Source organism: Simochromis diagramma, unplaced genomic scaffold (genome assembly GCF_900408965.1).
Source record: "Simochromis diagramma unplaced genomic scaffold, fSimDia1.1 OVJJ01000514.1, whole genome shotgun sequence".
NCBI classification, from domain to species: domain Eukaryota; kingdom Metazoa; phylum Chordata; class Actinopteri; order Cichliformes; family Cichlidae; genus Simochromis; species Simochromis diagramma.
In genome coordinates, this window is record NW_024387346.1 from 1,269,785 (window position 1) to 1,286,422 (window position 16,638).

At 39.6% G+C, this 16,638-nt stretch overlaps 1 protein-coding gene across 10 annotated transcripts in view; it reads left to right on the forward strand.

The window, feature by feature from the left end:
* The window catches only part of dgkh (diacylglycerol kinase, eta), a 79,304-nt gene that overhangs the window by 20,491 nt on the left and 42,175 nt on the right, over positions 1-16,638 (forward strand). For 6 of the 10 annotated variants that reach the window (XR_005692452.1, XM_040006847.1, XM_040006843.1 and 3 more), the window contains 2 exons: positions 1,261-1,419; positions 7,265-7,345. Coding sequence is in view for 8 of the 10 variants with exons in the window: in XM_040006847.1 (XP_039862781.1) it covers positions 1,261-1,419; positions 7,265-7,345 (240 nt within the window). In the remaining 2 variants the exon portion in view is untranslated. The other 4 variants (XM_040006850.1, XM_040006845.1, XM_040006849.1 and 1 more) reach the window with 3 other exon arrangements.

Sequence of the window (16,638 nt, forward strand, 5' to 3'; positions counted from 1 at the left end):
AGGTCTTATTTATTGAATTAAATAATGCAATATGGGCCGAAAAGTCAAATAATTATAAAAACCAAAAGCATAAAATAGCATAAAGTCATTTCTATAAAGCATGGTCTATGAAAAGCCTGGTTGAAACGGCTGGTTCTAAATTGAATGATTTCAGTATTTATTGCTGCTATCAGCTCCTCCTGCAGCCTGCACCAGCGGCTTGGAGCATTAAAGCGAAAAGGTATCGCCAAATTAATGTTCTGGTCCTACACTTTGGAATAGTTCGAAAATTTGAGCTGGAATACCAGACAGATGTGCGAGTGAGAAAATGTAAATGGCCTGTATTTATATAGCACTTTACTTAGTCCCCAAGGACCCCAAAGCACTTTACGCTACATTCAGTCATCCACCCATTCACACAGTGGTGTGATGGCAAGCTACATTGTAGCCACAGCCACCCTGGGGCACACTGACAGAGGCAAGGCTGCCGGTCACTGGCGCCACCAGGCCCTCTGACCACCACCAGCAGGCAACGGGTGAAGTGTCTTGCCCAAGGACACAATGACCGAGACTGTCGGAGCCGGGGCTCGAACCGGCAACCTTCCGATTACAAGACTAACTGCCAACTCTTGAGCCACGCTCAATAGTTGTGTAATAATGTAGTGCTTTAAAAACAAGTAAACTTTAACATGATACAGAAGGCAGGGCGGTTTAAAATCAGGTGCATTGTATCATCTCCTTGATCAAGCTCTCTGGACACAGTTCTGAATGGGACTTGTCACATCCTGGAGCCTCTGGTGGTTGCTTAGCAAGGAGTCCCACCCTGGTGATACACTGTGTTAATTACTGAGCTTTATGAGGTGTGTCTTGTTACCTTTGGACAGAGCCAGGATAGCTGCTTTCTCTCTGTACTCAGTCTTTATGCTAGGCTAAGCTAAGCGAGCAGCTGTTCATATTTATGTACCGGTATGAGAATGACACTGTTATTCAGTGTTTAATTATTACTTTTATTTACATCCCTGCTCTCATTTTTGACCTATCAAATTCTGTTAGATCAGTTATTTCTCTACCTGTAAGCACTTCAATTAATTTTCCATTAATGTGTTTAATTTTCCTCTAAACATTTATTTTATTTTAAGGAGATCTTAACCTTTTAACCTTTGATATTCTGACTCTTGTTGACATTTTTTTCCCATTTACCTCTAATCTAACCTCCTCGGTCTGGAACTTGTGTGTGTATGTGCACCTCTGTGTGTATGCGTTTGTCTGCACTCGCACTAGTCTGGCAGTGCCTTGGCACACTGGCAGGAGCGGGCGCTACGCAGAGTGTCCAGGAGTCGCGTGTGCTGGCGAGTTCTGTCCGTGTGCTGGACGGGCGCACGACGCTCCCCCCCACCCCTGGGTGCCAGCGGATCTGAGGAAGGCCTAGTGAGAATTCGGGTCAGCACAGCACAGCCAGGGGCCAGACCACCAGGACAGCTTAACCACTTACCAGTATAAAACAGTGCTGCATTCATGCCATATTGCTTTAAAGGCTCAAGATGGATTGAATATCCTCTATTATTTTTCTTGAGTCACTTTAAATTTTTGCTGACACAAAATAATGATTTGGGTGGGATATTTTATGGATAAAATAAGATGAAAAAAATTCTTCCCATCAACAATGCAGCAAAGGAGGTTGCAAGAACTCACTACTATATGACATGAATGTGCTTTATATAATCTGAGGTTGGGCAGAGACTGTAAAGCCACGCCTAGTTTAGCCTGTTAATTAAAGTTAGTGATAGCCCTAACTAGGGCTATATATAAGTTATCTTCAGTGAGGAGTGTGGCTTTCATTGCTTTACAGTGTGTGTTATTTGTCATGCCTTGAGTGTCTTGATGGCTGTGCTGGAAGAAGGAAAAATAAGTTAAACTTAAAGGTGACCTGTTATGGATTTCCTTATTTCCTGAGTCAAGTAGACATTTATTCATACAGCACCTTTGAACACTTTTCACAAAATGTTTCACAACCCAAATACTAAAAACATGACAGCAAAAAAATCAGCTCAGATTTAACTGCTTTATAAGAGAAGATCAAATCCAAAGAGCTCAACATCAGAAGATCCAGAGACTCGAATCCACTTCTCCCAAAGCCCTGTCATCTTTAGTTCTCAGCCTCGTGTGATGCACAGCTAGCAGGTCCTGATCACAGGACTTTGGCTATGTGTCAAGCCAAGTGCATGCCGAGTTTAAAAGGATCAATAATACTGGTAAAACTTCTAGCGAAGAGGTCAGAGTGATTCATCAAATATTCATGTTAAAATCACCAACTATAACGAATCTGGACAACTTCATAGTAGAGGAAAAAATAAAATTCCAGAATTATTTACTGATGGGAGTGTGTCTAAGTCATACTGCCTGGTTTCAGTAGGTAATAAGAAATCTAAATTCTTGAATAGTAGTCAATTATTTAACATGAAGTTTTTTGTAGTCAAAGACTTAAATAGAGCCACGCTCCACGAGGTGGTAGTCTGAAACAGCCTGATTTGGAGAGCCTAGGAACTGAAGGTTTGACACATTATGCTTGTAAAGTCCACTCACCAAGGGGAAACACGGCAAAGCATCTGGAATGTCTGGAAGAACATTCCTGAGGCAAGAAGGCCTCATAAATCCAGGCTTTGTGTATTCATGCAAGGATGAGGAAGGAAAATCAACTCTAAAGAAAGTGTATGAGCACAGCTAATCAGAAAACAGCAACATTGTTTACCAGCCACTCCCACAATGAGCTGAGTGTCACCTGGACCCCTGCTCATCTCCCTGTCCTGCTTGTGGTCTGCACGAACCCAAGAGAAGACAGCTAAGGATACCAGACAAGTACCCAGGAGGACAAGGCATCTGGATCCATCATAGATAATCCAAGAGATAGAAGCATAAGCATGAGCAACTGAAGCATCATTAAAAAAAAGGACAAACAACATAATGGTAAAAACAGCTCTTAAAAGAGTATAATTTCCATATTAGGTTTGTTGTTATTATATTAACCATGATTTATAATGACATCATCATATGAGCCAAAAGCTCATGTTTTCAGGATGCTTTGATGCTCCATTTCACACTCTCTTTTTTGACTCTGTATTATGTCAGTTCCTGTGGCGGTGGCTCCAAAGTGAGTCAATCCCCATAGACTGCCATGTTAAAATTCTGAACTGGCAGAGTTGCTTTAAATCACAGGTGTGCTCACACAGGTAGCTGCAGCTGATATTTGTCTTTTCAACGTCACCTCCACCACTATGAGAGGCTGACATGGACTCGTGCTTTTGTTGAACTTGTTTGAACGTTGCACCCCTACCACTTGTAAATGCAACGTGCTAACCAACTGTACATTTGCTGATAAATCCACCCTCTGGACTAAATTTGGTCACTTTTGGCGCTAAAAATATGATGGTAGTACACTTAACATTGAAGTTTCAAACGCAGAATCCAAAGCCAACAGCTCATGACTCAGTAGCTACTTCTGTTTTTTATATGCTGTCTATGAGATTTCCTAAATAAGGCTGTGCACATATGCCCCACCCATCTGTTGTTTAATAGTGTGTTCCAGATTAAGTCAGAAGTCAGAATTTCTGAGTTCCCAGTTGGAATTTCTTTCTGGAATGCTCCCTCAACTTTGATTACCAACTTGGAAAGTCAGAGCAACCCCAGCCAAACCCAAGTAATAATCTAAGATGTTGCCAGTGAAGGTAAACAGTACTAAAGCTGTGAAACTTTTGATCTCTTCTGCCACTGTTGTGCATTTGTGACTTGCTAAATAAGCTATGCACAGACACACTGACTCTACCCATGAATGCACTGCAGCTGAGTTTTAAGTGCAAAACAACAAGTTCGGAATATTGGGTTGGAAATAAGCATAACAGGTTCCATTTAATAATCCAAAATGTTAAAGTAAACATGTTCTTTGTGTCACAGCCAGACAAGATGTTCTTATCTATAAATAAGTGCTCATTGTCCCCTACATGTCCATCACTACACTCTGGTGTTTCCAAGGTTGCCTGGCTGGCTGTGCTGCCCTGTGCTTAAGAAGCCTGGCCTCCTCATTGATCCATCCGTAAGGCCACATCTCAGCATCACATTTTGTAAAACAAGCTATGCTCTTCTCCTTGGATGGCTTATTTAATGCACCCTAGAGGACACCAGAGCCTCTGTATGAAGTAAACTCATACACAGAACGATCACCAAGACAGGTGGAAAAAAATACCAATTACAAACAAAATTATCCCAAAAAGTGACAAAAACACAATTACATTAAAGATCCAGAATGAGCACAAAGAGAGACAAAATGCGACAGTCGTTTGTTTTTGGTTTGGACTCATAGTCCTGATTTGAAGACTGAAAATATCAGAGTTAAAAGTTAAGTGTGTCATAGGTAGATTTCTGGATTGCGTGCTAGATTAAACAATCAGTTATGAAACAATCTGTAAGTCATTACATGACCTGCTGTGAGAAGGACAGGGTACAGGGATTGGAGGCTTGTTGAAGCTGCTGAGATGCTGCCACTGAGCAAAGCTCTGGATCTATGGGTAACAGAGGATGCTCGCCTTTGTCCACCATTCACTGTCGGCTTTCATTACAGCTTACCTCAAGACAGTTAGGTACACAAAGTTGCGTTTGTGTGTGTTAGCGTGTGTATTGGGATGGTGTGGTGAATGTGAGAGAGGGAGAAAGAGTATGTCAACAAAACACGCACACACAAACATTCGGTACACACACGTGATGTAAAGGGAGAGCAGCACAGAGTGCTGTGACAGGGGGACAGTATTTGTGTTGGCATGCCATTCACACTTAGGTCGCATGCATTTGTAGGCATATGTGTAAATGCTGTCACACACACCCACACAGTAAGCCTTGGCTAGTAGCCCTCTCCAGCCAGGCCCGTGGAGTGTTGTTAGCTGGGCATTCCCTCTGACAGCTGCAGCAAGTCACTCCTCCCACACACACACACACACACACACACACACACACACACACACACACACACACACAGTCAGAGGGCATTCCTTTGACGCCATTGGTTTTTGGCCTGTGGCTCTTTAAGAGCTCAGCTGCATGCCTTACACATCACAGCTCTGTTAGGATATCATGTTCCTGTTTGCAGACTCTGGCTCTCCTCTCCGTCTGGCTCCAGCTCCTCTACCACACAGAAATTCAATAAAGCACATTAATATCAACCATCATGTCATTCATACTATTTTCATTTAGGTGGAGAAAGGAAAACACAAGAGGGAAAGCCTGTTGATAGCCTCATACTGTATCTGTGTTGTGGTGATGTGTTTCCAGGGACATGAAAAGAAACCGAGTTAACTTTATGGGTCCCAGAAAAATTAGGCTTATTGTTTGACCATAAGCTTTTTCCCTGTTCAGAATCGCTCACTGTGATGAAATGCAATAAAATAAATTTATAAAAAATCTACACAATAACTAAAAAGTCCACCTTAATAACATTGTAGTTTACTGGAAACATCTGTATCACATCTGTAGACTAATTACTGTCTAAACCAGTATATGGTGCACACTATTCCAGTGACTTTCTTGTTCTAAATGTAAAAAAGAAAAATCCAGATTATGCTATATAAGTCATTTTAAATTATTTTAAACAAAAAAATTATACCAGAAGTAGACGAGCTAAATGCAATAAACATGAATGTTGGTCAAATATCCTAACACTCAGACGTTAGCTTAATGCTTTTACAGTAGATACCACGCCTTGCTGGTAGTTGAAGTGTGTGAACTGATCCAAACTTTTCTTCTAGTAACTAAATAAAGCCATTTTACATCTTTGTCATTCTTCCAGTTAGTATAGAGCAAACTGAGTAAATGTTTGGTAAATGTAAGCTACAAATGTTATCTTCAGATTTGAAGAGTCCTCAGTTTTGAAAACAGAAGAGCGTTTTTTGGTCCACCAAAAGTAATGGATCACTCCTGAAAGGCTATTGATGTAGTGCACTTCACCGTGTTAGTAGTTTGGTAAATGAGAATTAGTTAGCTGAATGAGAAACTATCATCCAATTAATCAACCAGTCCATTCTAGATTAGGTTGACTAGTTTAGGGAAGAGAATTGTATCAGAGAAAGACAGATTTTGCTCTAATAGGCACAAACTGTAATATAACACAATTGTTTTCAAGTGCAATGGAACTGCACGGTTAGGATGAGCATATTTCCAGTCAGGTTCCTAAGCTTGAATCTCCAATGTTACACTCATCTCTGACAATTGTGATACTTATCAATGAAGTATACATCAATGAAGCATAAGGAAATCTCAGTTCAATCTGATTATCATGCTGGAAAACGGATCATTGCAGATAAACGAGGAGGAACAATTTAAAAATTGGTTTCAAAATTGCCTCCAAACTGCTCTGCTGTTTGGTGTTTGATGTGATCACACATTATCAACAGACCTGCATGCTGTGCAGATTTTCAGGGGAAATAAAAATCAGTAAGGTATTTTACATGCTCCCAATCATTGTTTCTATTATAGTGGAAATGAAAATACTTTTTAGGTGATAGCTGACGATGTAGGGTCTTTACCTCACAATACTAGGTGTCTTGAGGCAACCGTAGTTGTGATTTGGCACTATATAAATAAAACTTAATTGAATTGAATTGAATTAAATTTAGTGTCATTTCAATGTAAGAATATAAGAAACAGCTTTTCTTGAGTGGAAAGCATTTAGGTTGGCTGGCCAAAGTATTTAGGTGGGTGTTAAAGGCGGTATCTCCCAGGATGTCAATTCCTAAATGCCTGTTATAAAAACAGCTCACCAAATGGTCTATGATGTTTATTTAGTCATGTCATAATGACCCACACGTGTCATGTAGGACACCAGAGCTGATGGGTGGCACATCTGTTTTTTCCTCCTTCTTAAATTCCCTGAGCGTCACATTTACATTTAAAACTGAATTCAAAAGTAAATCCATCCGCTTTTCTCAGCTTTGAAGCATTTTGGAAGTTTCAGTGTTAGAAAGCAAGTTTGTCCTTTTATGTTTTTCATGACTTTTACAGTTGCTTCCATTTTACACTAGAAGGTTTAACTAATTCATTTTAGGACTGCTTTGGTGTGGCCATGAAACAACATTTACCTCACAGCCAGTCACCGCTGTCTTCATGATGTAGTATACAAGTAACAATAGGCTACGTTCGGCCTTGTGCATTTCCAGAGACTCACTCTCGTGTTCTCTTCTGTGCCCTTTCCTGCTTTTTGGATCTTCCTCTCCTCCACCACCACCACACCGTCTCTTCTCTGCAGTCTCTTATCTTTGATGAGGTGGATCTGTCGGATGCCAGTGTTGCAGAGTCCAGCACTAAGAATGTCAACAACAGCTTCACAGTAAGTGTTGATCGACAACACATGTGCACACACACACTCAATACACACACCTACATTTTTGGTAATGACCAGTAGGAGGCGACTCCTCTGGTTGCAAAAAGAATTCCAGCAGTAGCTAGATCTTTGAAAAAACTGTCCTCATGTCCCGTGGTCTATGATGAAAGCTACTGAGTTCACATCTTATTGAATAAGATATTCATTTTGTAAATGATGGTACCTGTTATAGTGAAAGAGAAGGGTGATTTATCATGGGACTCACATATCACCAACCTATGAGCATGCGGCACCCCTTGTTCAAATCCATCAGTCATTCATCACATCAGGTTTCAGAACACCTAGATGAAGGCAAAGGGTTCACAACAGGACTGTGCTAAGTAAACAATATTGGCACATAGTAGTTAGTAGGGTTTGGCACTTAGTTGAGAATCTTTATCTCAGATTTAAGAAGTTTGGAAATTTTTTAATGTCAATAAATGTTTTCAAAGTTCAAAAAATGGAGCTGGCAGCAGTGACTGTTGGGAAATCTTTGGTAATAGAGAACAACTTTTAGCCAAAATATGAGAATTGCTCCTCCAAATGACGTCAAACTACGACTGTTTTTACACTGCAAACCTGCCAACAAGCATTTCTCTCCTTTATTTTAAGACCATCTCTCAGGGACTTTCCATCTCCCACTGATGCAACACTGAAAAACACTGAAACATAGTGTAATAGTATCGCCAGAATCAGTTTAAACATCACGGAAAACAGTGAAAGAAAGGATGTTGCAATCCAGTCTCCATACTTCTCCAAACCCCTTTACTTTGCAAATCTCATAGTTTTGAAACGTAAATGTTGGCAAGTTAAATTGTGCTCCATGACATCACACCAGCAAGATTTTATGAAGAATTTGTAAATGGTTGTCGAAACAGGAGAAGAGCACAGATAGATGCATATGTACGGATTGTCTGAATTATTAATAAGAAGATGATTGTTTCTTAACCTAGACTAACAGTCTTTGTGTATTTAGCTGGAAAGCTAGCTATCAGGGTTAACAAAACATGGGATATGCCCTTTAAGGGAAGTGATTCACCTGACAAGCTTTACACCTGAAAAGGTCAGTCTTAGTTATAAATAGAAAACATTAGCATAGATTGCTAATTAGCATTGCTCCTTGTGTTTTTGTCAAATGCCTCTCAACACGGCACATCCAAACGGGTGATGTGGTTGTGAATGGACGGCTGAAAAGAACGAGAAGCTGTGAGTGTGAGTGTGTGTGAATGAGAGTATTACAAGCAGCAAGGATAAAAACAGAAAATAAAAGAGCTTGTGTCCTTTCTATAAATGTCTCTTCTCTCCTCGGTTGTTGCTATAATAAGAAACACAGAGGCGGAGGGGGTAGGCAGGAGAATGGTGCCCGGAGGAGAATACGGAGCTATTTTTAGCATCGGCTTGAAACGCTTCATTGGCTGGCTGGCAAAGCTTAAACCCCTGCCATATTCATAAATAAGATTATATGTGTGCAGTTGTGATAGGATGTGAAACGCTGCCTTATGAGCATCAGCATCCTATTAAGAAGGTGAGTGCAAGGAGGCAGAAAGAGAAGAGGAAGGAAGGAAGGAGAGAGGGGAGATAAAAATATAAAAAGGACTAAATACTGTGGAGATGTGAAGAAAGAGGGGAAAGAAGGTCCTGACAAAAAAATAAATAAAAAATGCTTTACACTTATTATTGATTGAGGATGACTGACTCAAGATGGAAAGGCAGAAGGAAATCCTGGAGTGATGTCACACCACTGCTGACTGCATCCGCACACATTCTCCCAGGGGAAAAGAGGGGGAAAAAAGGGCAGCGAGAGAGAGATTGAGGCAAGAGCGAGCGCTGAGAGGAGGAGGAAGACGGAAGGGAGCGCGAGAACGGAGAAGAAATGAAAATAGGGTGGACCACAGTAGAGGGGCAGTGAAAGAAAAACGTAAAGGTAGTTCACCTGAAGCCGTAACACTCTTGACTTGTGGTTACGTGTGTCAACCCAGACACGGTCACACACACCAACCGGGGGAGACCAGGATTCATCAGACAGGTTGTGCAAGCACGACTTAGAGAGAGAAAGAGAGAGCGGTGCTGCAGAGGACGCACTGCAGGACTTTGACTGTGCAGTCTCTGTGTCCGTCTGTCTGTCTGTGTGGTCTCTTGTTGTTTTCTGTCTGTCAGTTGGTCTCCCGAGGATGAATGATGTTGCTGACGCCTTCTGTGCAGGTTGGTGCTAATTGGTTGAAAGGCTTGAAACATAATTGATTCGCTTCATCGTGCATGTTCGTGTAGGCGCTCTGCACATGACTCCTCGGTGTGCCTAATGTGCATGGTTGTATTTTAGCTGAGCGGACCTCTTAGAAACCTACCAGCAACATAAAGAAAAATGTTACGGTCACAAAAAAACTGAGAAAAAGGAATATTTTTCACTTGCATTCTTATAAATTCTTCAGCTGTTTTTTTTTTTTTTTACAAATTGCCTTATTTGAATGAAAAGATTAATGCACGAAGGATATAGGAATAAAAAAGGATTAAAAAAAATCAAGAATGCATCCATCTGTGTATTTTTATGAGTGGTTATGCTCTAACACAGAGTTGTACAAGTGTATATGTTGGAATACATTTGTGTGTGTATATGTTTAGGTCTTTGTGGTGAATATGTGCTTGTGTGAATGTATAATGAGGCTGTCGTTGTCGCGCAGACAGGGAGCACCTTGAAGTCCACGTGAGGAAAGGCTCAACCCAACCCGAACCCACAAACTCGTTCCATCCTCTGCAGGAACAGCCGCCTCTCACGCTGACTTACTCGTGCTTATTTGCTCGGCTCTCTTTTTAATGTTTCCTTTGAATCCATACGAGGAATCTTTAGGAAATTCACGTTAGCTTAATTTTGGGTGTTTGCAGAATGTGAATTTAATCAGTTTATGCATTGGTCTGTGCATGTGTTGTAGGGAGTGAGCAGCCTGATTTTCTACTGCGTTGTGTATGAAAGTGTCTAAAGCGTGACTTGTGTTCCAGATTATTGGGTCATTGTTGCTGATTACCTCTCTACCAAATGAAAATAGCTTACTAGAATCAGTTTCCTGGTGCAGAGTGGATGGTAGAAGCTGAACGATTTTTCCCTATAAGGCTGTAACTGCAGTAAAATGCAATTGTGTTGGAAGTTAAAGTTCATACCTAGAGAAATCATTTGCAGAACATTATAGACTTCTTATATTTTGTATTATTTACTCTCATGTATACGCTGTTACAATGATGGATGCTTATACTAAACTTGGCCAAAGTTTCAAATAATGAGGTCTGTGTATGTACAAGTCATATTTATGAGCCAGTAGCTCCGAGTTCTTTAAACACTTCATTTAGGAAATGTTTTCTACTCCTGGCCATAGAGAGAGAATATCAGAAGTAGCAGCCTCTTGGGCTGAAAAAGAGACCAACACCAAGATTTTAAAAACTGCAGTTTATGGAGTGGTTGAGGCTGGCTACAAAAAGCAAGTCAGTCCCCACAGACTTCCATGATAAAATGTTAACATTAGAGTATTAACAAGCTTGTTACAGCCTGGTACAGGAAACGCCCCATTTCCTATCCCAAAATATAATTATCTGCTATGAGGTATAGGCTGGATGCTCATATTAAAGATGCAGACACAATTGAAAATGCACATATTGAAAATGCAGACACAATTTTAAACAATGAAGTTGGTGTATGTGTTTTGCAATATTTTGTTTAACAGGAATAACCAGTCAAAGTAAGTAGAGATGAGAGTACCATGTTTTAGGCAGAAAATGAACAAGGCCCATTATAAGATAAATGAGGATTATTTTAAACAGTGAATCATCCAGGTTCCCTTTATAGAGCCACTTCTTTTTGTCACATGATGACCAGTCAGTCAGTCAGAGGGATGCCAGGAACCATTTTTGGAAACAGCCGATCCCGTTTCCCCTGGCAACAAATCTTATCACTATCTGAAAGACACAGATACACACACAAATACACATACACACACATGGATATAGTACCAGCAGATAGAACAGATAGAAGATGATCTAAGACCAAAGAGATCAATTTTCCCATGTGCATGTGAGTGCACACTCCAGAGCACAAATGGACACCCATACTCATGCTATTTTTTTCAGCTCCTGGGGGGTAATGAAGATGTATAGTGCTTAAAAGCATACAATATACTGTTGATTGAGCTTCCAAGACAAAAGTTATAGAGTCAGAGTTGCAGTGGGGAGAGAGAAGAGAGAAGAGATTTTCTCTTGTTGAACATGCAGAATAATTTATAAATGGACGATTGATTCAGTTAAACATGCACTGCAAACAAACAAGCAAGCATGAGAATACACACCAAATGCTTTCAGTAATTTGGGTGTTTTCTCCACTTAAGAGGAGCGGAAGAATGCTAATGTCATTAACTTTATTACTGGGTGAGGGCAAGGAGAGGACAATATTCAACACACACAAAAACACATTAATGCAGATAAGCATGTTTGACAGAGCTGGTACGATTTTTCATCATGGCTTCATTTTTCAGAACATGTTGTTCAGTTCTCAGCAACCCCCCCTCCAAAAAAACAGATATTGACTCAAGGTCCTGAGACAGATTGATTACATGAGTGATTAAGCTGACTGATGAGGAAATGAGAGTCAGGGAGCTTTTACTCCACACTTTTATTAATTAGGACTGCAGCTTCCAGTTATATTTTTTGCTTTACCAATTGTTGAATCTATAAAATGTTTATAAGTTGTATCTTTAAAAATGTTTTAGATGGAACATGCTAACCTTAATAAAAATCCATCCATCCATTCTATTCCACTTATCCAGTTCAGGTGTTCCTCCCTTAATAAAAATAATAAAGAAAATAACCTGATTTTAACATCTTTGAATGAACTTTGTTTCCATAGCTTTTACATAATTTGTGAATTGCTAGAATTTATTCTGTTAAAATAAACATCTGCTAGTGTTCCAGTCAACTTGGCAACACATAACTTTGTTAACTTGACAATAACCACATTCAGTGTGAAAAATATTATGCTTCAGTTGAGCATTTAGCAGAACTGTTGGGCAGTGTTCTCGCCAGAAGGATTCCCACAGAAGAACATCTGTCAGAGCTAAAAGCTATAAACAGAAAGAAGGCTTATTAGGAAACAGAAGGTAAAAGGCTATGAACTATCCGAGTTGGGTTAAAATGCACATTTCTGAATTATTTTTTAAAATAAACAAAAAAAAAAACCCCACACAAAATAACATGCAGCAGCAAGTCATATTTTACTATTTACAAAAAAGGCGCTATTAAATGCAGTTCATGTCTAAGTTTGCCTGTTTTCAAATTTGTTTGTTGATGAAAGACCTAGAACTTGGGTTATTGTGAATACTACTACCATTAAATTTAGAATTTCAGGATCATGTTTTCCATTCCAGACTGATTGATAGCGGGGGTATTAGAGTGCAGACTTAAGGAGCCTGGCATGGAAACATTCAGAGCTAATACAAATTCATCATAAATCTTCCATAGGCACCATCTCAAGGCATACAAAGTAATTCTTTTTTTTTTTTTTTTACTTTTATTGCCAAAAGTAACAAGGCAATTCACAGCAACAACATAACCTGAGACCAAATTTGCAGTATATAATAGTGAGGATTATTCAAAAACTTAATTTCAAAGGAAAAACATACATACACATATACATATACATACATACCAATACTTACATTCCTTAGCACAGATGTAACAGTGTTAAGGCCTGAGTGTCCTGTCAAGATATTTTATAATTGGAGCCCATTTTTCTCGAAGGTTGGCACTTTTAGTTGTAGTTGAGCTGTTATCCGTTCCATTGTATAGACATGTGACATCATCCAAGTTCCATTTCCCATTGTTGTTTTATATGATAGGTATTATCAGAAATGTCAATCAGCAGTTTCTGGTAGATCAAAGACACTTGGTTTTTCATTGTACCCGTCTTTTCAAGCAGTTTTATGAAATCGTTTTCTAACCCGATTGGTTCTCTTCTAATATTGTCCCAATTCTTATGCTTTGTAATTTAGTCCCTTAACTGGAAATATCTATAATGGTCCCCTGGAGATAAAGCATATTTGGCCCTTAGCTGGGCAAAACTTTTAAGAGAATTCTTTTCAAACAGCTGATTGACTGTAATCAATCCTTTCTCCGCCCACCTCTCAAAACTCTGATCTGACAATGATGGAAGAAACTCGACATTTCCATTTATGGGAACAGCTCAAGACATGGTCAAATTCCCTTTTAGCATTTTTAACACTTGGTTCCAAATATTTACAGTGTGCTTGACCCATGGCTTAGTTATTTAAATTTTTTTCTGTGATTGTGGATTGAGAAATGGGAGACTCCGAAGGGAGATACCTGGCAAGGAATACTCTTCCATAGATACCCACTGCGTTTCTGAATCATGAATAATCCAGGCAGCCATTGATTTTAATTGAGCTGCCCAGTAGTACATTCTGAAGTTAATACAAAGTAATTTTGTTTATCTTTTATTTAATTTATGTTATGATACAAGGTTCATGGAAACTCTGTGTTTTACACTTTGTTTCACTTGAGATTCATGCAATTTTAACATTTTTTTTCTGTGTCAGCATACTTGTGTTCAGGAGCGATTCTAGAATCAGAGCTTTGGGGGTGCTGAGCACCCAGAGAGCTGCCCAGCCAGGCAAGATAAACTTTACTCGTCACGATGAGACTTCTTCCCTGGCTCTGTCAGTCCCTGCATCCTTAAATATCTCCAGTTGTCCTGAGTTCCCTCTGACTGTCTCCTTGGTGCATTTAAACCCCTGTTCCTCCCTGTCCTCGTTGTCTGTTGTCTTCATCAGTCATCATAATTTTACCATCTCTGTGCAAGTCGGCAAATTTCTTTATTAAATCATAAGATTCTTAAATTCATCAAGTCTCTCTGTGCCTGGGTCCTTGTCACAAAACATGACATCACTTTTTTGAAAAGTCTGTAACAAAACCATCAAATCTGATCAAGGTTATTTAAATGCTGCTAAAGACTACTACTGCCAAAGAACAATGGATTGGAATTTAAAAAAAAAAACATATCCTAACCTTAATTACTGCGGGAGAATAATGAATGATGCTCATAGTGAGTAAAAAGTAAACTGAGTGCATTTTTTGGACAGAGATTCACTTTTAATGTGTATGTATAATACAATACAGATACATAAAAAATACACTCCAAAAATAGAAGAGTCCTTGAAATGTACAAAATACTATTAAAAAATTAGAAAAATGGAGACACCTTGGCCTTTGGTAAATGTATGAAAAGATCTTTACTGCAGATACTACTATGGCTCTGCAGTTTTTTTCTTTTCTTTTAACCTATGTCGCCTCACCTTGAGGTTGGCAAATCTGTCTATCACATTTTGGTGGTCAAGTCTCTCAAGCATCTCTTTCTCAACTGACATCACAGCCAGGTGCTGGAGTCTGCTTTGACCCATGGTTCTTCTCAGCCAGGTATGGAGCTGACTTAAGACACTAAATGACCTCTCACAGCTACAGCTGCTAACTGGGTTTGTTAGGGCAACCTGAATTACAGTTTTCACTGTGGGGAAGATCTGATTATCCAGAAGATTGTACAATGTTAACATATCTGGGATGGCACCAGCCTCGCTCTTGAGCTTCAAAAAGGTTTTGGCAACCGTGACTTCCTCTGACTGAAGTTCGCTATGGTAATGCAGTGCCAGGGCTGACAACCCAGTTTGTTTCGCAGATTCTGTATAGCAGCTTTAATATGGGACAACATAACTTCCAGATTGTATGAGTAAAATTAGTTGTGTTTTTTTTTCTTTGCCGGTTTAACAGTTTCTGTTTTGCCTGTTAGTATTCCCTGTCTGTTTTCTTACCTGGTTCTTCCTGACCTTGTACTTTCTCCTCATGTTCTCCTCTTTCCTCTCTCCCTCTTTGGACTGACAATCATACACAAATAGTTTGTATTCAATTAGATTAAAAAAAACTATTAAGATCACTAATAAAAAAGTCCTGTCTCAGTTTACTTTTAACCAAAAGGCAAATAACCAAACCACATGTACATCTAATAAAAGATATAAATATTGAAACACTGATCCAACATTATCCTTTATTGACGGATCATTTGATTTTACACTTTTACCTGAATGTGGCTCCGTTTTTCGAAAAAACTTCCTTATATCCATTATGAACCTGGCTGTCTCTCTGTACACACACACACACACACACACACACACACACACACACACACACACACACACACACACACACACACACACACACACACACACACACACATACACACACACCAGGAGTTATAAGGTTAATGGGCATCCAGTCAGTTAGCAGTTAGTACCTTGGGTTCAATATCGGCACATGCACATATGACAAAATAACCAGTTTCTCTCATTACATTTCAAACAGGACAGTGGTAACAGCAGCAGGCTACGGACAATGTTAAGTTTTAGATTTTAAATAGGCTGTATACATTTCAATGGGAGCAACAGGACATTCAAATATCGCTGATTTTACTACAGAGCAGGACGGATTGTAGAGTAGCAAGCATTGTCGGAAAACACGTTTTCAACCCTGCAGGTTACCTGGTGTAATGTTTTTCAGCTAAAAAGAAACATGGTCTGACTCCTACCTAACTATATAAAGAGTAACTGAAGGTTAAATGCAGCCAACATGTCCTGTTTTAAACCAGGCACTTACACCTCCACTCCGCTGCGTCTCAGCCACCATCGCTCTGGCAGAAAGAGCGCTAGAGCCAGAGCAGGGGAGAGCCGAGTTGGAACAAACGACTTTGGGAGGGAGGTGGGGGGGTATCTATACTTTTGTTGTTAAAATGTTCCATCTCAATTAAGTACTGTATGCTTTTTATATTTTTAGTAGTGTGTCCCGACAGTGTCCCATTAGAAAACTAAAACAACTGAAAGTGAAACTTATGAACCTCTTGAGACAAAGAGCAAGCTTTAACACAGTGAGTCACTGAAGACTGGTGTTATTGAACCTGTAATGCAACAGAAATGAAGTATAACAAATGCTACTTCCATTTTAGTAACAGTATTGCTAGGTGGCCTTTTCTGTGGGTATTCCAAAGTTGACAGCCTTTTGGAAATGGTGGTGGGGTGTTCACATTCAATCTGATTGCAATAGTTGGACCTCCTATGTGGAAGGGATTCTGTGAAGACAAGAATTTGCACTGGTAAATACATACACTGATCAGGCATTACATTATAACCACCTGTCTGTTGTGGTGTGTATAATATTGTGTTGGT